This window comes from Zingiber officinale, chromosome 10A, assembly GCF_018446385.1.
Source record: "Zingiber officinale cultivar Zhangliang chromosome 10A, Zo_v1.1, whole genome shotgun sequence".
NCBI lineage: Eukaryota > Viridiplantae > Streptophyta > Magnoliopsida > Zingiberales > Zingiberaceae > Zingiber > Zingiber officinale.
In genome coordinates, this window is record NC_056004.1 from 64518451 (window position 1) to 64544116 (window position 25666).

General features: G+C 37.6%; 1 protein-coding gene across 1 annotated transcript; it reads right to left on the reverse strand.

Annotated features, from left to right (window-relative positions):
* Window positions 1–415: 415 nt before the first annotated feature.
* On the reverse strand, window positions 416–25176 carry LOC122027616 (CTL-like protein DDB_G0274487). The gene is made up of 7 exons (XM_042586607.1): window positions 25015–25176; window positions 24415–24935; window positions 2460–2643; window positions 2138–2362; window positions 1893–2009; window positions 939–1172; window positions 416–798 (listed from the first exon to the last, which is right to left on the reverse strand). The coding sequence occupies exons 1-7, from the start codon at window positions 25096–25098 to the stop codon at window positions 592–594; spliced, it is 1572 nt and encodes a 523-aa protein (XP_042442541.1). The 5' UTR covers window positions 25099–25176; the 3' UTR covers window positions 416–591.
* Window positions 25177–25666: the final 490 nt, after the last annotated feature.

The window sequence follows — 25666 nt, forward strand, 5'->3', positions numbered from 1 at the left end:
TTTAAATTCTAAGTAAAAAAGAATTGAAATTGAAAAAAAAATATATAAGTTAATATACTGAGAATGAGGGGTAAATTTATAAATAACAGACCAAAATTAATAAAATTAATACTTAGGGCACAAAAAAAAATTCTCTCAAATTTTGGAGGTTGAAAATTGACCGTGTGTGGACGTAGATGCCTGATCAGCTGCATTGGTTACAACGCATGCTGACATGTAGATAACATCGCAGACTACCATCGTGCCTTCCACAAATACTGCCAGTCGGGCTACCTACCGCACCAGCATTTGTGCGCTCTGCCAGATGTGCATTTGTACTTCATGAGCAATCTTAGTCTCTATGTTATTCCCCAGGTGATCAAGCGTTGCAACCACCCGTGGGCTCACGTCCTGAAGAGTTCCATTCCGGCTAAAATGAGATAATTACAAGAAATGCAAATTAAAAAGAATCTGACATGTGATGCTGGTGTTCCTCGAACAGCAAGAATTGTATTTGACAGGAGGTGAGGAAAAGAAAAGCATTTTCTTTGAATTTTAAAAAAAAAAGGTTACAATTGCAACTGTTTGCATTGTTTGATCTACCGAGCAACTTCAAATGGGTGAATCCGCCAGTTGATCATGTTGGCGATTCATAACTTCTCTAGCTCTTGCACTCCTGTACTGTAACCGTTGGTGCAATGCCTCCGACATTTGGTCAAAGAATTCAGCGTCCCATCGCTGAATCAACGAAGGATCTTCTGCAAAACATACATATATTGACGTAACTGCACTTTCAACAACTACTACAGCCAGTCCCACCTGTGGAAATAATCAACGAAAAAATGGTTAACAATAAAGATACGAGGTGGGACCTCACCAAAACAATCAGTCACTCTGTAGAATGTGTGTAAAGTAACATTGTGGCAAGTAACATGGGATGATGTAAGGTGGGAACTCACCAAAATCATTCCCATCAAAATAGCAGTTGAGCCAACCATAATTACTTTATCACTCCTTTTAAACCATGTCCACACCCCTGTACATGTTCCAGTAATCATCCCGCCCAAAATAATGCTCATCAGAAGAACTGCACCTGAACAATCATAGGCAACAAGTGCTTCAATGCCGGTGGATTGGAATAACTCCCAGGCATCTCTAGCTGAGCTGTTGAAGCCTTTACCATTAACTGCTATCTATATAAAGATTGGACAAAAACCACAAATGTTTAAGATGACAATGGAACTATTTGTTGACATCTTTGGCAAACAGTCAGAAACATCTGTAATCAGATATATGGCAGAAGAGAATCCGCAAGTCAACTTCAAGTTTCTATTATAGAAGGGAAATCAGGACCAAGACAGCATGACTGATTAAAGATTATCATAACTCAAACATCCCAGTAATGCAACTGCAGGGGAAATCCTTAGGAAAATATTTAAAGTCTGCTTTAAGATAGTAGACGAACATGGGAGACGCTTCTTTTTTTGCTCCAAGCAAACAAGTCATTAAGGTACAACAACAACAACAACAACAACAACAACCAAGTCTTATCCCACTAGGTGTGGTCGGCTATATGAGTTTTTTATTCCATTGGCCTCAAGATCTCCTACTATATTATCATTAATATTCAAATAAATTTTATCTTATTATATTCATGGCAATTTTATCTTATTCTATTGTCAATAACTAAGTCACTATGGTAACAAAAAAAAAAATGGAAATGACTTGAGCAGGTACAGTAGTAGCACACTGAAATCAGATATGTGTAAGGTCTGTTGCAAGCATTCTACCTGAAAGCTCTTCTATCCATCATGTGGTATATAATAAATGACTGGACTACCCTTCATTAAGTAGGAAAGTCAGTGACCTATCTCATTATAAGAAAAATCTCAGATTTACTAGATGCAACTAACCTCAACATAGGCATATTTGTTGAAGAAACGAACTAGAGTCTCCACAAGGTGAAATAAGAAATCAACACAGCAGAGAAGGCACTCATTACTTCCAATCTTTGATCGAACTCCTCGGATCTAGACATTCAAGCAAACATACATCAAGAAATTATTTGAAATTGAAAACCATCAAAGATATTTCTTTAGTAGCAAATTGCCATGAATATTGAAAACAACTATGTAGTTTATCAAGTCTAGAATGTAACCTCCCACCGCATTGCTCGGATGGCTGCTGTAAAAAGTGATCCATAACAAATGCTACCAAAAGAAGTTGTCACTGCATAACGTAATGACTTCAAAACTGGATTTAGAGGCATTGATGGTGCACTTCGACTACCATTAATGAGAACAAGGAACACCATGCCAGATACTATCACATGGACTGTATTGCAAAATACAGCACCAATCCAAAATAAGCTGACAGCAAAAATCTACAAATACAGAGGCACAGGAAGATTTTATGAGTTGTTTGAACATTTGATTGATTGGACATTTCATTCTTTGGAAGTAGCAAACTTGCCAGCTCACCACAAGGAGCCACCAGCGTGCACTGTCATCCATGTTTGATGCAATAACCCCAGATACACCAAATGACCACAACCCCATCCAACAAAGCATAATTGCAACAAAAGCATAGGCTACTCGCATAACTTCAGGAAGGTTCCAGAGCATCTTCACAGCCTTTTGCAGCACTAGCATTGTGAAAGGAAACCTAGAGAAGAATGTTGAAGTTGTCTAAGACATCATAAACAAGAATGTACAACACACAAATAATATATTATATAATATATATTGAAATCTCTGAAGAACGTGTAACCATGAAAAGGATTAGTCAAGAATATTAGCTTATAATAGTGCATGATTTAAATGTCAATGTGAACAATCTCAACCGAACAGGCCAACATTTATTTTATCCACTAAATAGGTGGGTGAGTACCACATACTTGGCAGTTATTTAAATTATCTCAACTATAGCTAAGAGTTGATTGAAATTATTAATATAAGTTTTTATAATTAAAATCTAAGTTGACTCCGTGTTCCATGCGGCCAGTGAATGCGAGCCTCGCAAGTGGCATCTGTGGCGAATGCAAGGCCTGTACAAGCCCTCCGCAAAGGCCGCAAGGCCATCACGATGGGTTGCGAGGCCCCGGTGGCAGTGAGGCCTCCACAGTTGCTACAATATCCTTATAGGGTCATCACAAGGCCTCGCGGCCAGGCTTCTCGTGGCCTCCCCGGCGGTCGCGAGGCCATCACAAGGCCTCCGCAACGGCCACAAAGGCCGTCGTGGGGCCTCTGCGAGGCACACGCAAGGTCTCCACTATGCCTCTGGTGTGTCGATGTCGATTTCTGTTGACGAGGATATTTCACCCGTACCAAACGACACAGCATGATATTTTACACCTTGGGCATATTATTTCTTTCCTTTGATGTTATTTATTGGGATTTCTTGTCCAAAATTTTCATCGAACCTCATGGAAAATAGCATATTAACCAAATAAGTTCCAAACCTAAACAAATATAAGATTTTGATTCCAACAAACTGTTTTCTTCACTTTTGATATTATTTATTAGGACTATTAATTAAGACATGATACGTTAATCAAATGGCCATCATATCCCAAAATCCTAGTTATTTAATTCACTTCATAAAGCTCCTAGTCATCATTCACATATTCTCAATATTCAATTTCTTTTCCTCCAATCAATCACATATAAAGTAGCTAAATAGTTGCTCTCAAGTTGCCTACCAAGATTTTTCAATATACATATTCTCTAGGATCGGGGCCATAACACCATGGATTATACCTTTCAAAGAATTTTCATGCTCTGATGAATGACGCTAACACATGTTGCTTGTTAAATTTCCCATGTCAAATCTTCTTGTATTCTATGGGTTCCTAAGTCTTATATTATTTCCTAGAAAGCCAAATATTAAAATTCAGCGATTAAATATAAGTTATTTTAAAATTTTGACAGAGTGTCTTGATTAGCTATATTTTCCAACTTTAATGTAAATTTCACAAAAATATATGAATGATCAAACAATAAGAAAATGCATAAGTGAACGACTACCATGGAGTCAATACTTTCATTAAAAAGATAATTCATTATAGTAATTTTGATCATTTTAAGATAATAAATCTTAACAATTTCTACAAAGGTGAAATCCGTCACCCGCCATTGAGAGTGAGAAAATCAGGTACCGAACAAGCCCCACAGTGCATTTTTCATCGATTTCATCGGGATTCGACCCTTGCTCCATTTTGCAAATGTACCACATGGTTACCAACTCGGCTACGCCTTGAGACATAATAAATCTTATATATATATATATATATATATATATATATATATATATATATATATATTGATCCGGTGATAAGGGCCCACCCTTCAGGGAGTCATGGTCATGATGGAAGTCAAAGTCTAAGCGGTCAACATCCATGTATTGGTGGCCAGTCGGACAACTCACTCGCCCAACCGGGACAAAAAAGTATCAATCAGATATCACCACAGTTCGGCCAGGCACCGAGCTTCCGACGCTCAAAGCAAGACATACGCCGAGCGGCTAGCCCCCTCGGACTTACATCGAACCTCGGAGCCGGTGAAACAAGATCACAGCACAACGGAACTCTGACAGTGGAATGTTGGCCGAGCGGCCACTTCGCTCGGTCGAAGGGCTGGACCACCCGAACGGCCAAGGGTTGGCCGAGCGGGATGGCCACTCGGTCCACTAACAGACAAAAAGGAGGATCAGCCGATACCCTAGTGGGAACTCGCGCCACCGACAGACGGCATGGTTGGCGGCATGGCCAAGCAGAAGATCGTACGGCGGAAGCTTCCACTGTCATGTCAGACATATGCCCGGGTCATTGAGGTATGGTGTCAAGGACGCTTTCCTGACATGTCTTTTCAGGGAAAGCTTTGAGAAGCGTGCATGCCTCGAGAAGCGTGCATGCGCTTCCCCGGAGCCCTATATAAAGGGCTTCAAGCTTCGACGGAGGTAGGCATATTTTTACTGTAGCTACTGTTACTCTGCTTTTTGTGGTTGCAGGTTCCTTCGACTCGGAGTCCGTCAACAGTCAACAGGAGCGCCACGTCCCAGCGTCCATCGCCTCGACTCTCAAACAGGATCATACTCCCATCAATACGGGGTCTTGAGGAAAGGTCGGAACACATTGAATCTATTGTACGCAACCACCCTGCATTGCAAGAGGTTTCCACGACTTGAACCAGTGGCCACAAGGTCGCACGACAACAACATTACTATTGTGCCAAGGCTCCCCTTCATAATGCATTGTAAAGGTATTAATCAATCAAACACCTCCATGTTTGTTGTGATCAGGAGGATGAAACTTAGAATCTAGAGAAATCAAAACAAGTTTAAGGAAGAAAAAAGATAAAGAGAGAAGAGTTAATAGTATTTTAGTTTAGGAATATCTTTTCATAACAAATGCTAAAATTAAAATAATAGATCTACAATAATAGACAATGGAAAAGTTGTAACACATAAATTTAAAGAATTATAAAAATATAAATAAAAAAATGAAAAATGGTGGGAGATGCAAGCGATTACTAATTAGCTTTATACAAGGATCTACATGAAATGAGAGGTATTTTAAAGTTGCTGCCATCAAATACCAATCAAACACAAAATTAAATGAAGGGATATTAAAGATCAAGTAAATAAAGAGATTGTGAACTTGAAGTGCAAAGCTATCTACCAATGTAAAGCGACATGAATGCAAGTCATACATTTCATGGTATACAAAATTATTGACTCAATAAATATGCAACCAATAATTTATTGCTTCCTGTATTAGCTAGAAGTACTCAATGGAAGTTATCAAATGTTCAATTAACTACATGTTATCATATGGGAATTTTCTAAATTTGATTAAAATTAAAATTTAATGTTACTAATTTTATCCTATTCAAATTTTGTATTTTAATTTTTTTTTTCAAATTTTAGACTACAAACTAAGCGTGAATTAGACCACTATTTTGAGCTTTGGGGGTCGAGTTAAACTTAGATTAAGGTTAAGTTTAGATGGAGCTCATTTAAATAAATATAGCAATTAAGGGTTAGGTGAAGTTCATCAAATAGACATGATGGTAATTATGTTTGTGTGGGTTAAAACTGACCTTGATCTCGGTTCATTTTAACCAATTTAGGCCACAACCAATTTTATATTTAGGATAGTGTAGTTTAGACATGTTGGGTTGGATTAGCAAAACTCTTGGGAGGTTAACATTTCCTTCTATCTCTCCCACATATTCACTTTTATCCTCTCTCTTGATGCTTTTCTTCTCTTCCCCGCAGTGTTGCGCCCTCTCATGCTCATGTGTGTATTACTCGTTTTTTATTGTTGTTGCCATAAAGCATTGACCACTCCCACACCTCCAACAACTCTCTCTCTCTCTCTCACATAAACAGTCTCTCTAGGTCTCTCCCTCTTGTTTCTATTTCCGGTGTGTCACCGTCACTCAAAACCAAGACTTCGTCCCTTGTATTTTCTCTCTCTGCCTTTCATGTTCCTTTGCACTTGCTCACATCCCTATGTTGCCGCCACCTTTCTCCCAACCCATTTTTTCTCTCTTTTGCTATTTTCTTTTCCGAGGGTACCCTCCCCACACAAAGAGAGTGACGGGAAGCCTAACTTCGCCACTCTTATTTTCTCTCTCTTCCTTTCATCTTCCTTTGCACCTGCACACATCCCTATGCCGCCGCCACTTTTCTCTCTTTTACTACTTTCTTTTCCAAGACTACCCTCTCCACACAAGGACAGTGATGGGAAGCCTAGCTTTTCCTCCTTAGCATTCACAGTTGCCTCATTCCCCTTCTTATTCTCATTTCTAAATTTGGATCAAATTTTTTGGCTTTTTTGGTATAAAAAAAGTTCTCTTAGGGTGTAAGATTCTCTTGTTTTCTTTTCTTTATGTTTTGTTGATAATGATTATCTTTAACATTAAAACTATTGGTTATCTAGATTAGAGATTCAAGTTGTTCCTTATTATCATGCACCTTGAAATCACTACTTAGAAAAATTGTAAATAAGAGTTTAATCTCATTAGTTGGAACTGGGTTGTGATAGATTAGTGTATGGTGTTAATTTGGAGAAGTCTAAGGGGTGTTTTATCATGGTTGTTATGTTCTATTCCAATTTGGGTCATAGCATGGTATTTGGACCAAGATTGGATCCATTCACTGAGTTTTGATTAATTCTAAATTTTTCCATTATTATGAATTTAGTTTATCTTGAGCTTTTTTATGTTGTCCCTACACTTCAATTTGTAAGTACCCATTGGGAGAATAATGACAATGTAGAATTATGGATCGTTATGGTATATATATGAGTATATCCTTGAACCAAGGTTTAAAATTTTGACCCGTGTCGAGGTTTCGGTCCTGAACCGGAACGATACGATTTCGGTACCGTATCGTGTCGTGCCGATATAGTTTCAATATTTTTTAAATATAAAATATATTAATTAAAAACTAAAATATTTAACATAAATATTTAAAAAATAAACAAGATAAAAAATAATCTTTTAAAAAAGGAAAAGATATGAAAATAGATAAATAAATAAATAAAAATTTTATTATAATTTTTAAATTAAAATAAATGAAATATAAAATTAATTAGATAATTTTATTAGGGTTTAATAAAGTCTTTTTAGATTATCTCCACCATAACTAGGAGTTGATTATAAAAATTAAACTAAGTTTAATTAAAAAAAATCTGAAATCCATGTCGGGGTCTGGTGCACCTGTCGTGGGTCTGGTGCCAGGGTCGTGCCGGTGCCGGTCACCGAGCAAAACAAGACGTTTCACCCGTTTCGATCGTTTTAGCATGACACTTTAAACCATGCCTTGAACTTAAATTCGTTGTGTATGAATGAGGTTCAATCTTTATTGATAAGAGATTATTTATGTTTCTATAACAATTTTAAAAAGGGAAATAAACCAACACCAATAAAATGAGTTCTAAAGAACTAGATTATTGGAAGTAAATGTATTCTTTTCTTGCTATTTACAAGTGAGGATTTACATAGGGAGGGTTATTTTTAAAAGAAAATATTGTATTTATTTCTCCTTTGATGCATGTCTTTAAACTACTTTACCTTCCATGCTATATATTGATTTGTATGTTGACACTTATACACCTCTCTAATGCAATAAGTCCTTCTCAAGAGAGCATATATTAATATATTATTAAATTAGCCTAATACGTATTGCATAAACACTCAAAGTGAAACAAGTATTATTGAAAAAAATACTAAGATCTCTAAGCCTACCCCTTTATCATAGCATCTAAGTGTTCGTAGACATGTGGTAGCATAGATGGCACTATTAGGATCGATGCAAGCTAGAGGAGGGTGAATAGCTCCTTTCACATCAACAGATTGTGCCGTGGAAATTCGAACTACAATCGACGACACATCGCAAATATGGTCAGTTTATTTGGTTCACTACCTCTGAAGGTTGCTACATCCAAAGCCTAGTCCTAACGAACAACCCCTACTAACCTTCTCCTTCTCAGATAACTTCCAGAGGCAGAGAAGTCTCTTGCAACTTATTTCTAATAAACAATACAACAAGAAACTAAAATACAAATATAAATGAAAGTAAGGTTTAAAATTTCGACCCGTGCCATGGTTTCGGTCTCATACCGAAACGATACGGTTTCGATATCGTATTGTCATGCTGATACGATTTCGGTATTTTTTTATTTATATATAGTATATTTATTGTGTATAATTTAAAAATAAATTGTATATTGATTTTATATAAGTTCTCCATTATTAAACAACTTAATATTATTAGAAAAAATAATTAAATATAGTTTTCTATAAAGAAAATTGATCTATCAATAATTTGAATTTAAATTAATACATCAAAATATGTTACTTTGTGACCAAAAGATCACGGGTTCGAATACTGGAAATAGCCTCTTGCAAAAAGCAGGATAAGGTTACGTACAATGGATCCTTCCCCGGGACCCCGCATAGAGCTTCGTGCACCGAGCTGCTCTTTTTTACATCATAATATGTTACCTTACTAATACTAAAATGAGTGACGTTGGTTTTTGTAACATTTTGCTTAAGTAACCTTTATAGTTCTCCAATGCCAAGAATAAATAATCATAATTATATAAATTAATACAAAGATGATATTTTATATATAATAATTATATAAATTAACTATTTATTCAATTAATTAATTATTAATTTAAATAATATATATTTAAAATAATAAAAAATATTTAAATATCAATTAAATATTAAAATAGTAAAAAAAATACAAAAAAAAATTAAAAAAATATCATAATATAAATTTAATATATTGGGATTTTTATAAAAAAAATTAGAATTTTTAAATAAAATTTAAAATAGTAAAAATAATTTTTATTATTTAATAAATTTTATTAATTTTTTAAAATTTTAAATATTTTTTTATATTTTATTGAGATAATTTAAATAGAGTTTATGAAAACTTCTTTAAAATATCACACTTAAATGGAAATTGTTTGAATTATTTAAATTATAATATTAATTTTGCACAGTACACTCCCGCGACGCATGCTCGCAACGCATGCACGCGACGCCTCTAATGCCCCGCACACCTCTGACGGTGCTGGAGGCGTCCGGAAGTGTCTCGCTACACTTCCGGCTTCACCAGAAGCATCGCATTGCGACACCTCCAATGGCACCGGAAGCGTCCAACGATGCATTCGGGATGTTGTGCTCGTGACACATACTCGAAACAGCCACACGTAGGGTGTCCATTTCGCTTCCCCAATGGAACGGTAAAAACCGTTCGTGCCGCTTGGCACAGAATGACATTTCAACCGCTGAATGAAAGTAAAACACCTTTACTAATGAAAACTTAGCTTTGGATGCTTTATTATTGTTTTGGATTGTTTCTTGATGGTAAAAAACATAGCAACACTTTGTATCTAACCCCTCAAGAACAGTCGTAGCTTAACTTCCTTGAGACCCTCTTTTATAGGGTAGGGCTGATTTCCACCTAATAGGCGATTGCCAGGTTTCGATGTCCATGTAGAACTGCTCTTTCTGACTCATTTTGACCACTATCAATCGTCTGTTAAACTTCATCAATTGATTGATAGCCAATTAACTGATAGGCAACCAGTCAAGTTTCTTTCCAATCGATTTTTGAACTTTCTGTTCGCTACTACAATGTTGATCAAACTCATTAATCGACTAATATAAAATATTATAGCAAAAAACCTAAACCCTGACACTAAAGCAAACCTAGTTATTGTAGCAACTCTAATTATTATAGCAATCCTAATTACTATAGCAATCTTGGTTATTATAGCAAACCCTAAAAATACCTCAAACCCCAAATTCGAGGTTTAGAGTCCATTGATCGATCGATACAACTACCAATCAATCGATACTCCTGTTTCAGCCTTGCCAAAACTAAATTCTCGCCTTGCCTATATCTGTTGAATCTCAACCTACCAAAACTTTTTGTATAATATCCAATCAGCCTTGATCTGCAAGGACTTTCCAATTCTAACATCTAGTCTATTTTGATATGTCAGGACTTTATACGCCTAGCATCTACTCACCCTTGACCTAATAAAACTTCTCCAAATGGCAAACATTTGATCCATGACCTATTAAGACTTTCCTACTTACCTTTCATCCACATGCCAAGTGTTTGATCAACTTTAATCGACTTGGATTTCACATTTCATGACAAGTGTTTGGTCCTCCATAGTCCACTTGGACTTCGCTTCTCATGTCAAGTGTTCGGTTCTTCATGACCCACTTGCACTTTTCTTTTACCAACTCCCCGTTGAACTTCCTATCGTCAAGTGTCCGCTTAACCATTGACCCACTTGGACTACTCCACCGTCAAGTTATCAAGTCAACTTTGACCTACTTAACGTCTCACTCAATTCAACTAGCAAATTGATCAAATATCAAAATTCAATTCGAGGCAACTCGAGCTTAGTTAATTAAGATTGGTTAACCTTAACCAAATGTCGATTACACCAATATACACGTAGTCAACATTTATTTGCATAAAGACGCTATATCATTGATTATCTTCAAGAAAGGCTTAACCAACATGTTAGATGACATTGTTCATAATATGAGAACCCGACTCTAATGATTCACTTCTTAGTATATTTGTGGATTTATTAGTATGATTAAGAGGTGATAATTAAAAATTAATTAATTTATGATAAAAGATAGTGAAAATTAAGTAGAGCTATTTATCTTAATAAATGGTTATAATTAAATAAATTTTATTTGTGGAGAATAAATGATATTAATTAAGAATAATGGTGAAAACTCTGTGGCATAAAGATAAGAGATAATTTTATATTAAAATAAAAAACTGAATTTGAAACTCTAGTATTGTAATGAGAATTATGACTTGTCTAAATTTTTGAACTCTTAATTTAAATCAAGTTTACCCACTTAGTAATTTATGTTTTCCTCAAACTTTGAGACCAAGTATTTATTTTTGAAGTCTTGCTCAGCTAGAGTATAGAGTTGCCTAAAGATCCTCGACATGATGGAAATTCAATTTTACTTTCCTTGTTTTACTTATTATTTTGTGTGTTAGACTTTGTTGCTGTATATTCTCACATAGTCTCATTATACTTTCTTAAACAAAAGAAAGAATATATGTTTTGTTAAACACCTCGTGTTGCCATTTATTATCATTTTGGTCACTCTTTTATCATATCATCACCAAGTGCTCTACCTCTTGGTAAATGGAATTACAACCCTAAGTCATGACATTTATAATTAGACTTTTTTATATTCAACTTATCAATGAACTAAACTGATTGCAGTTTTATGAGAAACTTTAAATTCCATAATTAACTTAATAGTCTGAAATTTAAAATATAGTACAAATGGTAATTTCTGATAAGTTATTTAGACTAAGGATAAAGAAAACATAGGTGAGCAAAAGGGCACTTGGGGAACACATTTACCTATCTATATATAATTAAGATAGCTTTTGATTTGGTAACTATATTGTATAGAGTAAAAGAGTAATACAATGTTTGATCGAGTCCATTTAGTTATATGGTTATGATTCTCTTAGAATATGGAGCCTTTGAAAATGACCAAATCTCCCAATGATAATTATCATGAGTTTAATAAATTTTATCTTTTCATCAGTTTTTGTCCTTTGTGAGATCTGATTACTAGTATGTAGTGACTAAATCATTCAGCAATGTGTATATTAAATGACATGTCTTTCTATCTATTATATATATATAGGGAGAGAGAGATTTTAAATTATATATATATATATATATATATATATATATATATAGAAAGACATGTCATTTAATATACACATTGTTGAATGATTTAGTCCCTACATACTGGTAACCAGATCTCACAGAGGACAAATTTGAGGACAAATTTTTCTACCTGAAGCTCTAAGATGTAGGAATTGGAAAATAATAACAACTCCCAAACATTTATCCCACTAAGTAAAATCAGCAATATAACTAAATCTTTTTGTTCTCATTCTTCCTTGCTTAATGTGTGTATTTATCATGGTCTCATATCGCCTAAATAGGTCATTTATTGGTCGCCTAAATACATGAACATATCATTTTAAACATAACTCTCACAGTTTTCCCTCAATTGACACGACTTCGACTTTCTCTCTAATATTCTTATTTTTATCTTATTCATCCTGTACGTTCACACATGCACTTTAATATCCTCATTTCTACGACTCTCATCTTCTGCTCGAATGTTTGATTTATAAGTAATATTCAGCTAACCAACATTTTGTAAAACTTACTTTTAAGCTTTAGAGGTATCGTACAATCAAAAAAAATATTCTCCTCCATTTTAATCATCCTATTGATGTTTTGTATCAATCAACCCCTCCATCATTTTGTAAAAACGATCCTAGATACTTTAAACTCTTAGTTACAAAGCTCACAACAACCAAGCCTTATCCCACTAGGTGGGATCGGTTATACGGATCCTTTTACGTCATTGAACTCTATCTCCTACTATATCATCATCTATACTTAAATAAATTTTATCTTGTTTTATTGTGGCTAACCAAGTCTTTTTTGGTCTTCCTCTTCCTCGTTTGATATGCGTGTTTGTCATAATTTCACATCGCCTAACTGGAGTATTTATTGATCGTCTAAGTACATGCTCATACCATCTTAAACGTGTCTCTCAGAGTTTTCTCTCAATAGACGCAACTCTGACTTTCTCTCTAATGATTTCATTTTTTATTTTGTTCATTCTCGTATGTCCACACATTCACCTTAACATCCTCATCTTTGTAACTCTCATCTTCTGCTCATGTGCTCTATTATAACCTAACATTCATTTCCATATAACATAGCAAATTTAATTGTGATTTTGTAGAATTTTACTTTAAGTTTTAAAGGTACTTTACGGTCATATATAGTTACCAAGCTAACAATTACAAGTAACTAATCATCTCCTATCTTAACAATTATCCTGCTAAGTCAAATACTAAAAAAAAAGGCAATGCGATGTACAGAACTCCCACCAGTATGGGTCCCATGGAAGATTTGGACAACATTAGATTTATTGTATGTAGTCTTACCTTGTATTTTGCAAGAAACTTTTTTCGCAACTCGAACCCATGGCCTCAACATCGCATGACAATAACTTTACCATAGTTTGTCTAATACATCTAAATTTAAAATTTTATATATTTTATCTTTACTCTACTAAGCCTAAAATATTTTACTTCCAGTATTTCGTGTAAAAATTTGAGTTTAGCATTTACTCTTTTACGTGTCTCATCAACCAAAATAATATCATTTGCAAATAACATGTACGATGATAACGTGTTTTAAATGTGTCTAGTAAGTGTTGGAGCAATCTTGCTCAGGACATTACTCATTGTTGATGTTTGATTAAATTAGTTTAAGTTAGGCATTAATTGTGATCTAACATAAGTATTAGTAAGCAGATATGAAGAGAAGACCAAGTATGAAGACTTGGCAAGGAAAGTTCCGGAGGTATGATCTATTGCCAAAATAGAGACTTAGCATGACAAAGCCAACGGTAGCCCTTGAAGGCAAGCGCAAGGATGAGGAGTCATGGAGACGGAAGCATCCTAAGGGCGCAAGGCAGAGGGAAGGTGCTTGGAGGCATGAAATCTAAGCTAAGGAAGTATTTCAAGTATGTAAATAATGTAAAACTGGAACTGTACAAACTGCTGTAAATCTCAAAGGTATAAGGTACCAGTCGACTAGTACCCACACCAGTCGACTGATACCAAGGCACAGAACGAACAGAATGTCAACAGGCTGATTGGAGGCAAGTACCAGTTGACTGGTGCGAGTACCAGTCGACTGGTAGATAACCGTTGTGAAGTAGCGGCTCAAAATCACATCAAATCTTTAGTGCCGTTGATGCTATCAGTCGACTGATATGTATACCAGTCGACTGATGTCGGGAAAACTATAAAAGCAGTCTGTTAGAGCTTGGTTATAACTAACTGTTCAAAAAACTGGGAAAAGTGCTCATCAAGTGATCTTCAAGTCTACAGATATTCACTCCCTTCCTTCTAATTCTAGTCTTCATTTTGTAAAGAGGAAGAGGAAATTGTGCAAGGGTTTCTCCACCTTCGATTGTGATTCGAGAAGGAGAAGTTTATAGTGGAGCTTGATTGTGTGGGTGTGTGCCTTGGATTAGCCACCTCAAGGAGGTGGAGACCAAGTAAACCAAGGAGTTAGCATTGTTCTCTTGTTTTCTTGTATTTTCTTTATTTCTATTTGCTTCCGCTAACAAGATTGTAGGTAAAATCAAAGGAAGGCTATTCACCCCCCCTCTAGCCAATAGTAAAGGTCCTATCAATTGGTATCAGAGCGAGGTTTGCATCGGAAGACCTCACCGTCAACCGAAGCATCAAAATGGCATTTCAAGAGGGATATAGCACCGCAAGGCCACCCTTCTTCGATGGGAACGACTTTGCATATTGGAAAGGTAGGATGGAGTATTATTTAATGAATGACATTGAAAATTGGTTTAGTGTTGTAGATGGATTCGAAATGCCAAAGGATGGGTCGGGAGCTCCTCTATCAACCAAGGATTGGACAAAAGAGATGGCAAAGAAGGCTCAAGCAAATGCAAAGGCTACAACAACCCTACAATGTGGACTCTCAAAGGAGCAACTAAGCAAAATAGGACCATTCAACTCCGCCAAAGAACTTTGGGAAAAACTCATTGAGTTACATGAAGGATCAAGCGAATCAAGGAGAGCCAAGAGAGATCTCTTGTTGGGGCAACTTCAAACTTTCACTATGAAGTCCAATGAGACCGTGAGTCAAATGCATGGTAGATTCAAAGAGATAGTGAATGGACTTCATGTAATAGGTGAGAAAATTGACAATCAAGACTTAGTAAGGTATGTTCTCCAATCTTTTCCTAGAACCACCTTATGGGCATCAATGGTTGATGCATATAAGGTTTCTAGAGATCTTTCTTTAGTTAAGCTTGATGAATTGTTTTGTGAGTTTGAACTACATGAACAAGCTAATGTGGTTTCAAAAGAGAAAGGTATGGCTCTTGTTGTAGAAAAGAAGGAAAAGAAAAAGAAGAAAGAAAAGAAGGTGGAATCCTCATCATCCGATCCAAGCAAGAATCATCGGATAGTGATGATGAAATGTCGGCAAGTGAAGTGGCACATTATGTTAAGAAGATGATGGGAAGATCAAGGAAATTTACAAGGAAGGATGTAAAGAGAATGTTCCAACCCTCAAAAGGTAAAAGTAATCAAAGTTCAAGTTTTAACCCTAATGTCATTTGTTATAGATGTAATAAGAAAGGACATATCAAGCCAAATTGCTCGGAATTAAAGAAGAAAGAAGAAAAGGAGAAGAAGAAGGAGAAAAAGAAGAAGGAAGCCATGGTGGCCCAAGCTACATGAGATACACCAAGCATTGACTCATCGGATGAAGATGAGCTATGCCATGTTACTCGACATATGACATTTATGGCTTTTGAAGATGACAAAGAAGAGTCAAGTCAAGAAGAAGTGTCAAGTGAAGAGGATTCATCAAATGAAGAGTCATCAAGTGAGGAATCATCGTCAAGTGATGATGATGAGGTAAAAGAATCTCCCAAAGTAGAATTTCTCTATAAAACTATTGCTCACCTCAAAAATGCTTATGTCAAATCACAATCTAAGGTAAAAACCTTGAAGGGAAAACTTAGGACCATTAAAGTTGATACATGCATGTCTAGTGAGTCAAATGTGCTCAAGGAAGAAAATGAGAAATTGAAGAATGATGTGATTGAATTAAGAGCATGTTTAGAAAAATTCACAAATGGATCCAAGTATCTAGATATGATCATTAGAGATCAAAGAGCCGTTTACAACAAAGCCGGAATAGGGTATAGACCTAAGGAAAAGGAAGTTGCATATATGTCTCTAATCAATGGTACTAGAAATGATGTACTTAGAAACAAAGTTACGAAAAATCTTAAAGGGAAGGTAAAACAAGCTTGGGTGCCTAAGAAATATTTGAATGATATTTCCGAATCTAGTGCATGGGTACCAAAGAGTTGTGTGTTTTATGTTTCTTAGGTAGAGGAGAAGAAGGATGCAAGTATGTGGATTGTGGATAGCGGTTGCTTAAGACATATGACCGGTGATGTGAGCAAGTTCTCTACAATAAATTATATAAAGAAGGGAACAGTATCATTTGGGAATAGTGGAAAGCTCAAGATTATAGGTAAAGGTACAATTGAGGTATCATCTAAAATTATCATTCATAAAGTCCTATTGGTTAAAAGTATGGGATTTAATTTGCTTAGTGTTAGTCAATTATGTGATGTCGGATATAATGTGGAGTTTCATCCCGATAAATGTTTAGTTAAGCACAAAAATCTTGAGAATGTTATGCTAAAAGGATTTAGAAAAGCAAATCTTTATTATATTGATCTTTCATATGCTTTTAATCCTCCTATTAAGTGTTTGATATCAAAAGAAGAGGAAGGATGGTTATGGCATAGAAGACTTGGACATATCAACATGAGAAACATAGCCAAGATAGCCAAGATGGATCTAGTAAAGGGACTACCAAAGATCAAGTACATCAAGGACAAATTGTGTGATGCATGCCAAGAGGGTAGGCAATCAAGGTCATCACACAAAGGTAAAACCTTAACTAGCACTTCATTACCGTTAGAATTATTGCATTTGGATCTTTTTGATTGTCATAGAACACCTTCGTTGGTAGGTAACAAATATTGTTTGGTGATAGTAGATGATTACTCTAGATATTCTTGGGTTTATTTCTTGAAACATAAGGGAGAAACTTTAGAAACTATTATGGGATTTGCCAAGAGGGTAGAAAACGAAAAGAACCTCAAAATTGATAGAATTAGGAGTGATCATGGTGAAGAGTTTGAGAATTTGAACTTTTCTAAGTTTTGTCTAGAGAATGGCTACAAGCATGAATTCTCTTGTCCAAGAACACCTCAACAAAATGGTGTAGTGGAGAGAAAAAATCGAGCTTTACAAGAGGCGGCTAGAACCATGCTCAATACATACTCCTTACCAAGCTATTTGTGGGCCGAAGCGGTTAATACCGCTTGTTACATTCAAAACCGTGTCTTGATTCACAAGTTCTTAGGGAAAACACCATTTGAATTATGGAATGGCAAAATCCCTACAATTCACTATTTTAAAGTCTTTGGTTGCAAGGTTCATATTCTCAATACCAAAGATGACTTAGGAAAGTTTGAGGCCAAGTCCAATGAGGGAATTCTAGTTGGATACTCATCTACTAGTAGAGGATATAGAGTATACAATAAAAGAACTCAAACCGTTGAGGAATCATCAAATGTTGAGTTTGATAAGTCCACTAAGACTTACCCTAAGAAGTTCTCTATTGACAAGGATATAATTGAACATAACCAAACCATTACTCAAGAAATGAAAAGTCTACAATTAGGGGGTATTGATCAAGGGGGAGAAAGAGATGGTTCGGATGATGAAAGAAACAATGTAAACAATGACCTTTCCAAAGATGATGATTCGATTATCTCAAGGACCTTAAGGCACCATCAAGATCATCCTATTAATCAAGTAGTTGGAGATGTGACACAAGGGGTAAGGACTAGATCCTACTTTAGGGATCATACTAGTCAAATTGCTCTAATATCACAACTTGAACCAAAAACAATTGATGATGCTTTACTTGATACGGATTGGATTTTAGCAATGCAAGAAGAGTTGAACCAATTTGAAAGGAGTGAAGTGTGGGAGTTAGTTCGAATACCTAATGATAGTACAATCGTCATAACAAAATGGGTTTTTAGAAACAAGTTGGATGATCAAGGGAGAGTCACTAGAAATAAAGCTAGGTTGGTAGCTAGGGGTTTCAATCAAGTAGAAGGACTTGATTATGATGAAACATATGCTCCGGTAGCCCGATTAGAGTCCATCCGAATATTATTAGGATATGCCGCTTACATAGGTTTTAAACTTCATCAAATGGATGTGAAATCGGCTTTCTTAAATGGGTTCATTAAGGAAGAAGTTTATGTAGAGCAACCACCCAGATTTGAAAGTGTAGATTGCCCAAACCATGTTTATAAGCTTAAGAAAGCATTATATGGGTTAAAACAAGCACCCCGGGCTTGGTATGAAAGACTTTCATCCTTTCTAATTTCCAAGGGCTTTAGAAGAGGAACAATTGATCCAACATTGTTTTTAAAGTCTAAAGATGGAGACATTTTCGTTGCCCAAGTCTATGTTGATGACATCATTTTTGGGTCAACAAATAATGACCTTCTTCATGATTTTATTAAACACATGGAAAGCGAGTTTGAAATGAGTCTAGTTGGAGAATTGAGTTTCTTTTTGGGATTACAAGTAAAACAAACTAATGAGGGAACCTATGTTTACCAATCCAAATTCGCTAAAGAACTCATCAAGAAATTTGGGTTAGAAAATGCTAAAGGAGCAACTACCCCTATGGGGACAAACACCAAGATAGATAGTGATCAAGAGGGAAAATTAGTGGACCCAAAGCAATATAGGAGCATGATTGGTAGTTTGCTATACCTAACCGCTAGTAGACCGGATATATTATTCGCGGTAGGAATGTGTGCAAGATACCAATCATGTGCTAAAGAGTCACATTTAGTAGCGGTAAAAAGAATTTTGAGATACATCAAGAGCACTCTTAATGTGGGGCTTTGGTACCCTAGAACTAGAAATTTTGACTTAATTGGGTATACCGATTCCGATTATGCGGGTTGCAAATTGGACAGAAAAAGTACTAGCGGTGGATGTCAATTTCTTGGATCTTCTCTTGTAAGTTGGAGTAGTCGAAAACAACCTTGTGTGACATTGTCCACAACCGAGGCCGAGTATGTGGTAATGGGTGGTTGTGTAGCCCAATTGCTTTGGATGATGCATACTTTGAAGGATTATGAGCTACATTATTCCAAGGTCAAGGTCTTATGTGATAATGTGAGCACCATTAATTTAACCAAAAATCCCGTACATCACTCTAGGACAAAGCACATTGAGATAAAACACCACTTCATTAGAGATCATGTGGCAAGAGGCAACATTGAACTACTTTATGTTGAATCCAAATCTAATCTTGCCGATATTTTTACCAAACCTTTACCCGAGGTGGAGTTTATCTCTATTAGAAGAGAGTTGGGTTTGTGCCTTGTAGAATAATAGATTTAGCTTTTCATGATCCCATAAATTTAAAAGCTACATACATACTTGAATGTATCTCACAAAGACCTAGGATGACTTGCTTAGACATCATGTGAGATATTAGGAAGATGTATTTGGTTCACAATGTTAGTTATGATGCATCATTTTGAGCCAGTATGACATCTAGTCACATTGATCCTTAATTGGACCAATCATTGGGAAGGCTTGTGCAAAATTAATGTGTACATAGCTCTTTGAACATGATTGGATATTTTCTTAAAAAAAAAAAATAAAATAAACAAACAAATATCATACCGCATGAAAGGACCCTTGTTCTAACATAAGTACAGAAACTTTAGAAAAGTCCTAATTGGAACTTTCACTCAAGGATATACTACATAATCTATCTACTTTTGAAGTTTGTGTCAATCTTGGGATCCGTGATAGACATATTTTTATGTATATTTTTCCCAAGTAGACATGATTCAAATAAACCTCTCCACAAAATTTGAGATTTTTTTGAGGTATGTGGAATTATCAGTGAGTTTCTGAACTTCGGGTCAGAATTGGGTAAACATTGGTATCAGTCGACTGGTGCAGATACCAGTCGACGGGTAACAGTGATTTTTTTCGAACAGAACCATTCTGTGTGTTTTCATTTTAGGGACCAGTCGACTGATATACACATCAGTCGACTGGTGTCAGGATGTTATATTCTCACGGGCGCCAGATGGCCCGACAAAAACCCTAGGTTCCTCAGCCGTCTGGTGTCGCCTGCGTCCCCGAGTCTTCTTCTCACCATTTCCAGTCATCCCCGACCACCTAGAGGTTCTCTCCTTCTCTGATCTACCTTGTATCTCTCTTCTTGTCAAGTTCTCAGTTCCCATTTTTCTTCTCAGCGACGGTGACGCTCACAGCACTAGGGTTTCAGTTTTTGGCTGTCAAATCCTATTCCTTTTCATTCCATCTCAGTTGCTATGGAACGACGGTAATTCTTCTCCCACACTTTTCTTCAAGTTCAGGTGTGATCTAAACCCTAATGGTGTGTTGTTCTATGTGTGTTCTTGTTGTGTTCTGTCTTGTTTTTCTTTTCGCTTCACTTGGGGTTGCATTTGATTCATATGCATTGCATTACTACACTTAGGGTTAGGCAAAAACGCAGGGCTGGTGAGGGGACCTCCCGGCAATCTGCTCCCGTTCCCTCGGCGGATCGATTTCGCTCCGAAGCCGCACGGCAACGGTTTGCGACTACTGATTTCGCTATGATACCCTGTCGGTATCTGAATCAGACCTATTTTACTACGATTGTGCCAGATATCATGGACACCATTCTGTACTTTGGATTGGATAAGTTAGTGCATTGCATGCATATGGTAAATCTGGATTTGTGTAAGGAATTCTACAACAATCTGCATCCTAGTGCTAGCGGAGGTTCTGCATGGATGTCTCGGGTAGGTGGTGTCGACATTGAGTTCACTCCCAGCATTCTCCGATCTTTCTTAGAGTGTCGGGCTTCTAATAGCTCCTTTACGTGTTTTCCTACCGTTGTTGAGCCATTCACCGATTCACTCTCTCAGTTGTCTTTAATGCCCCCCGAGCTCCTTTGCGGCGCATCTTCGATGCCACACGTATGTCTACCCGCAGTAACATTCTTTATAAGATTGTTATTGCGTGTATCTTACCCATAGTCACTCGGGGCAAGCCAAGATTCGACTGCCCCATCTGGTCATGATGTATGCTTTGGAGCACCGGCTCGACATCAACATCGCTCTTCACGTCTTTGAGTCCATCCTGCACTTCACTAGTCCTATCCATGAGAAGTTGTACATGTCTTACTGCCACATCCTGACTTCTTTCTTTGCCTCTCGGGGTATCGATGTCATGAGGGGTCAACAGCATCAATTATCTAAGGACTATGATCAGATAGGGGCCCGCCAGCTATCTCTTGCAGGTATTGAGAGACGCCGGGGGAGATGGTATGGCGTGCTCAGGTGGCGGATGATTCTGACGATGAGGAGGAGGCGGACGTTCCTGCTCCTGCACTGGCGCCGGATCCAGCTCCTATGACTGTCGAGGCTCGATTGACTCAGCTGGAGGAGACAGTACGCCAGGGGTTTCAGGAGTTTCGTGGGTTCCGGCAGGATTGGACTGCATCTCAGCAGCGTCAGACAGAGGTGTATGCGATGCTGCAGCGCTGGGATATGACATACCAGGCTCCTCCCCCTCCTCCTTCCAGTGATGATCACTAGGATGCTGCTTCTTTTGTTAGTGTCGAGATATGTTTTGGTTTCGATAGCGATATCGTTTGTTTATCTCGAACACTTGGTTGTCAGACTATGATGGGTGTATGCTATTATGACATTATCTGTCTAGTGTTTATTATGTGCTGATGCTTCTCTATTTCTCTATTGCTGTTTTGTGAGTTCCTCTATGTCCGGCTGTGTCTTCTCTTATTATTTGTCATGTGTCCCTCTCTATCTCTTGCTCTTCGAGGATATCCTGGATTCAGGGGAGCTGTTAACATACTTCTAAATCTTTTTGTTGTATGTCAAAAAGGGGGAGACTTGGATGGTTTAAGTTAGATATTTTGTATGCTTATGCTTCATTCATGCCTTATGTTATATGTAGATACTTTGTATGCTTATGCTTCATTTATGCTTCATGTTATATGTTTCATATTATATGCTTCATGGATATTATCATGCCTTACCGTTATGATACATTTGAAAACCTAACTTAAACAAATTTTGCCAAACATCAAAAAGGGGGAGATTGTTGGAGCAATCTTGCTCAGGACATTACTCATTGTTGATGTTTGATTAAATTAGTTTAAGTTAGGCATTAATTGTGATCTAACATAAGTATTGAGTAAGCAGATATGAAGAGAAGACCAAGTATGAAGACTTGGCAAGGAAAGTTCCGGAGGTACGATCTATTGGCAAAATAGAGACTTAGCATGACAAAGCCAACGGTAGCCCTTGAAGGCAAGCGCAAGGATGAGGAGTCATGGAGACGGAAGCATCCTAAGGGCGCAAGGCAGAGGGAAGGTGCTTGGAGGCATGAAGTCTAAGCTAAGGAAGTATTTCAAGTATGTAAATAATGTAAAACTGGAACTGTACAAACTGCTGTAAATCTCAAAGGTATAAGGTACCAATCGACTAGTACCCACACCAGTCGACTAGTACCCACACCAGTCGACTGATACCAAGGCACAGAACGAACAGAATGTCGACAGGCTGATTGGAGGCAAGTACCAGTCGACTGGTGCGAGTACCAGTCGACTGGTAGATAACCGTTGTGAAGTAGCGGCTCAAAATCTCATCAAATCTTTAGTGCCGTTGAAGCCATCAGTCGACTGATATGTATACCAGTCGACTGATGTCGGGAAAACTATAAAAGCAGTCTGTTAGAGCTTGGAGATAACTAACTGTTCAAAAAACTGGGAAAAGTGCTCATCAAGTGATCTTCAAGTCTACAGATATTCACTCCCTTCCTTCTAATTCTAGTCTTCATTTTGTAAAGAGGAAGAGGAAATTGTGCAAGGGTTTCTCCACCTTCGATTGTGATTCGAGAAGGAGAAGTTTATAGTGGAGCTTGATTGTGTGGGTGTGTGCCTTGGATTAGTCACCTCAAGGAGGTGGAGACCAAGTAAACCAAGGAGTTAGCATTGTTCTCTTGTTTTCTTGTATTTTCTTTATTTCTATTTGCTTCCGCTAACAAGATTGTAGGTAAAATCAAAGGAAGGCTATTCCCCCCCCCCCCCCCTCTAGCCAATAGTAAAGTCCTATCAGTAAGTTCATTCATGACTAGTGTAAAAATATACAGTTAGAGTTGATCTTAATTTAATATTTATATGAAGAACTCCAATTAATCCATTAGAAATTTCATTCTTATCATTACATTCTCGTATATATCCTTAATTCATTGCATTACGTTAATACCTTTCTTTTCTAAAATTCTCCGCATAATTTGAAAAAAAACTATGGATGCATGTTGGAATTATAATTTCATTTACTATGCAATTTTTTGTATTTTAACATATATGGATGCATGTTGTATAATTAAACAGATTCAATGACTTAATTATGTGAAAAAACATATGAGCAGAGAGAGTGAGATCTGGAATTTTTATTTTATCGACTCCAGAAAGTAAAATGTAGAAAGTTGATAAAAAAAATAAAAATTTCTAATTTTCTTTATTCTGCTGTGTGTGGAAAACAATTGTGCAGCAACTAAATCATTCAACATATGTGTATACTAAACAACATGTTTACAAGTATGTATCAACTTGCCAAGCAACTGGTTATTGAGTTATCTTCAATCGGGTTCAGGCCCTACATTTCTATATACTTATGGTCTATCAATGATCATATCTCAAACGTGGAAACTTATTTGATAGTATATCGTGATTAAACTCACAACAAGAACTCGGAAGAGTACATCCTTATATCTTAAATGCCAACTCATCGGTTATAACTTAAATGGAGTTTCTTGAAGACCAAGGCAACTCTGACGTTTATATCTCTTCCATTTGGGATCTAACCAGTAGGTAAGCAAAAGAAATCATACATCTTACTTGAGGCGCAGAACACAAGATGTAATGGTTTATCACTCTCTAGTCATCACAAATAACTTCCAAACATAAAAGAAGAAAAGAAAAGGCATATAATTACTTTCCATCAATCAATAATCTTCAAAAGTATACTCCAATATTATTCAAAATCAAGTCGATCAAAAAGTGGGTAAAGGAAAAAAAGAAGAAGAAGGCCTGAAGCGTACCTCTCCAACACCGACATGACATACAGGAACTGTAGTCCAGCGCCCACAGCGAAGGCCACGCCCCAAAAGAAGTGCTTGACCCAAAAGCACAAAACGCTGACCACAGCCAGATAGGTGGTAAGCCCGTGGATAGACACCTTCATCATCTGGCTCCCATGGGTACCCAGCAGCGATAGCCACGACCACGCCAAGAGCGCACCCGCTCCGCCTGCCACCCCGTAGAACGGCCAGTACGTCTCCGTGAGATCAACCCGCGCGCTCTGCTGCTGCTGCTGGAGGAGCGCATCCTGACTGGAGTTTCCACCGCCAGTGATATTGGTGAAGCGATCGATGTTAAATCGATCAGGCCGGCTGAAGTGATTGATTCCGAGGAGGGCCAAACCAGCGCCGAAGGCCAGAAGGTGAATAACGAAGATGACGAGCCAGAAGAGGTCTCTCCAGTGTCTCGCCTCATTCAGGGAGGGCCTGGGAGGCGGCCCGGGCGACGCGTCGCTCCCGTTACTGACGTAGCTCCGTTCGTTCTGAAAGGAATTCGAAGCATGAATCGTTCGGCCGAGAACAGGAAAAGGGAAATTTAAATTGGGGTACGAGAAAGCGAACCTCGTCTTCATCCTCGTCGACGGAGGCGGAGGAGGCCAGATCGGCATCGGAGAAGGCCCGGCGCTGCGGGTCGCGGAGGCTCATCCTTTGGGGTTTGAAGAGTAACTGCTGAATGCTGCAGGAGGCGTGAAAGTGAATAAGAAATCGAATCCAATCAAATCAAATTACAGTATGGAATAGGACAGGAAAGGATAGGCAAAAGGAAAAGGGTTAACCTGTTCCTAACAGGAGGGAATTGGACCTTGGGAATTTATGATTGTTAGGGGGTGGTTGGTTTGATAGAAATAGGAGTGAGAAATAGGAATGAGAATCATTGATTGTCATTGTTAATTGTTCCGGATATGAATGTGGCATGGGAGGAATTAATGGGAGGTCAAAGGGCATTTGGGTAATTGGGGATGTTGAGGGTTTTGGGGATAAGGAGGCAGCCGGTTCGTGATGAGAAGGGAGGGGGCTGGTGTTCGGGGGTTGGGGGGCCTCCACGCTCACACCAGGGAGAAGCTCCTGGGTTCTTCCGCCGCCGCCGGGGAGAAACAGAGAGGAGGAGGGGCTTTTGGTGGACGGGCGCCGCCAAAGGAAAGGGGGTTCGGGCATTTTGTGGATTTCCGCCGCTGGCCACGATGAAGCTTTTCGCCTTCCCAAGCTCCCCGCC

What these genes read in the sequence shown, in the direction of transcription:
- LOC122027616 (XM_042586607.1), bottom strand. Translation starts at nt 25,098, where the DNA reads ATGAGCCTCCGCGACCCGCAGCGCCGGGCCTTCTCCGATGCCGATCTG. An exon ending in TCGACGAGGATGAAGACGAG is followed by an intron (nt 24,936 to 25,014) that starts GTTCGCTTTCTC and finishes AATTCCTTTCAG; the next exon opens with AACGAACGGAGCTACGTCAG. An exon ending in ACAAATATGCCTATGTTGAG is followed by an intron (nt 1,173 to 1,892) that starts GTTAGTTGCATC and finishes ATCTTTATATAG; the next exon opens with ATAGCAGTTAATGGTAAAGG.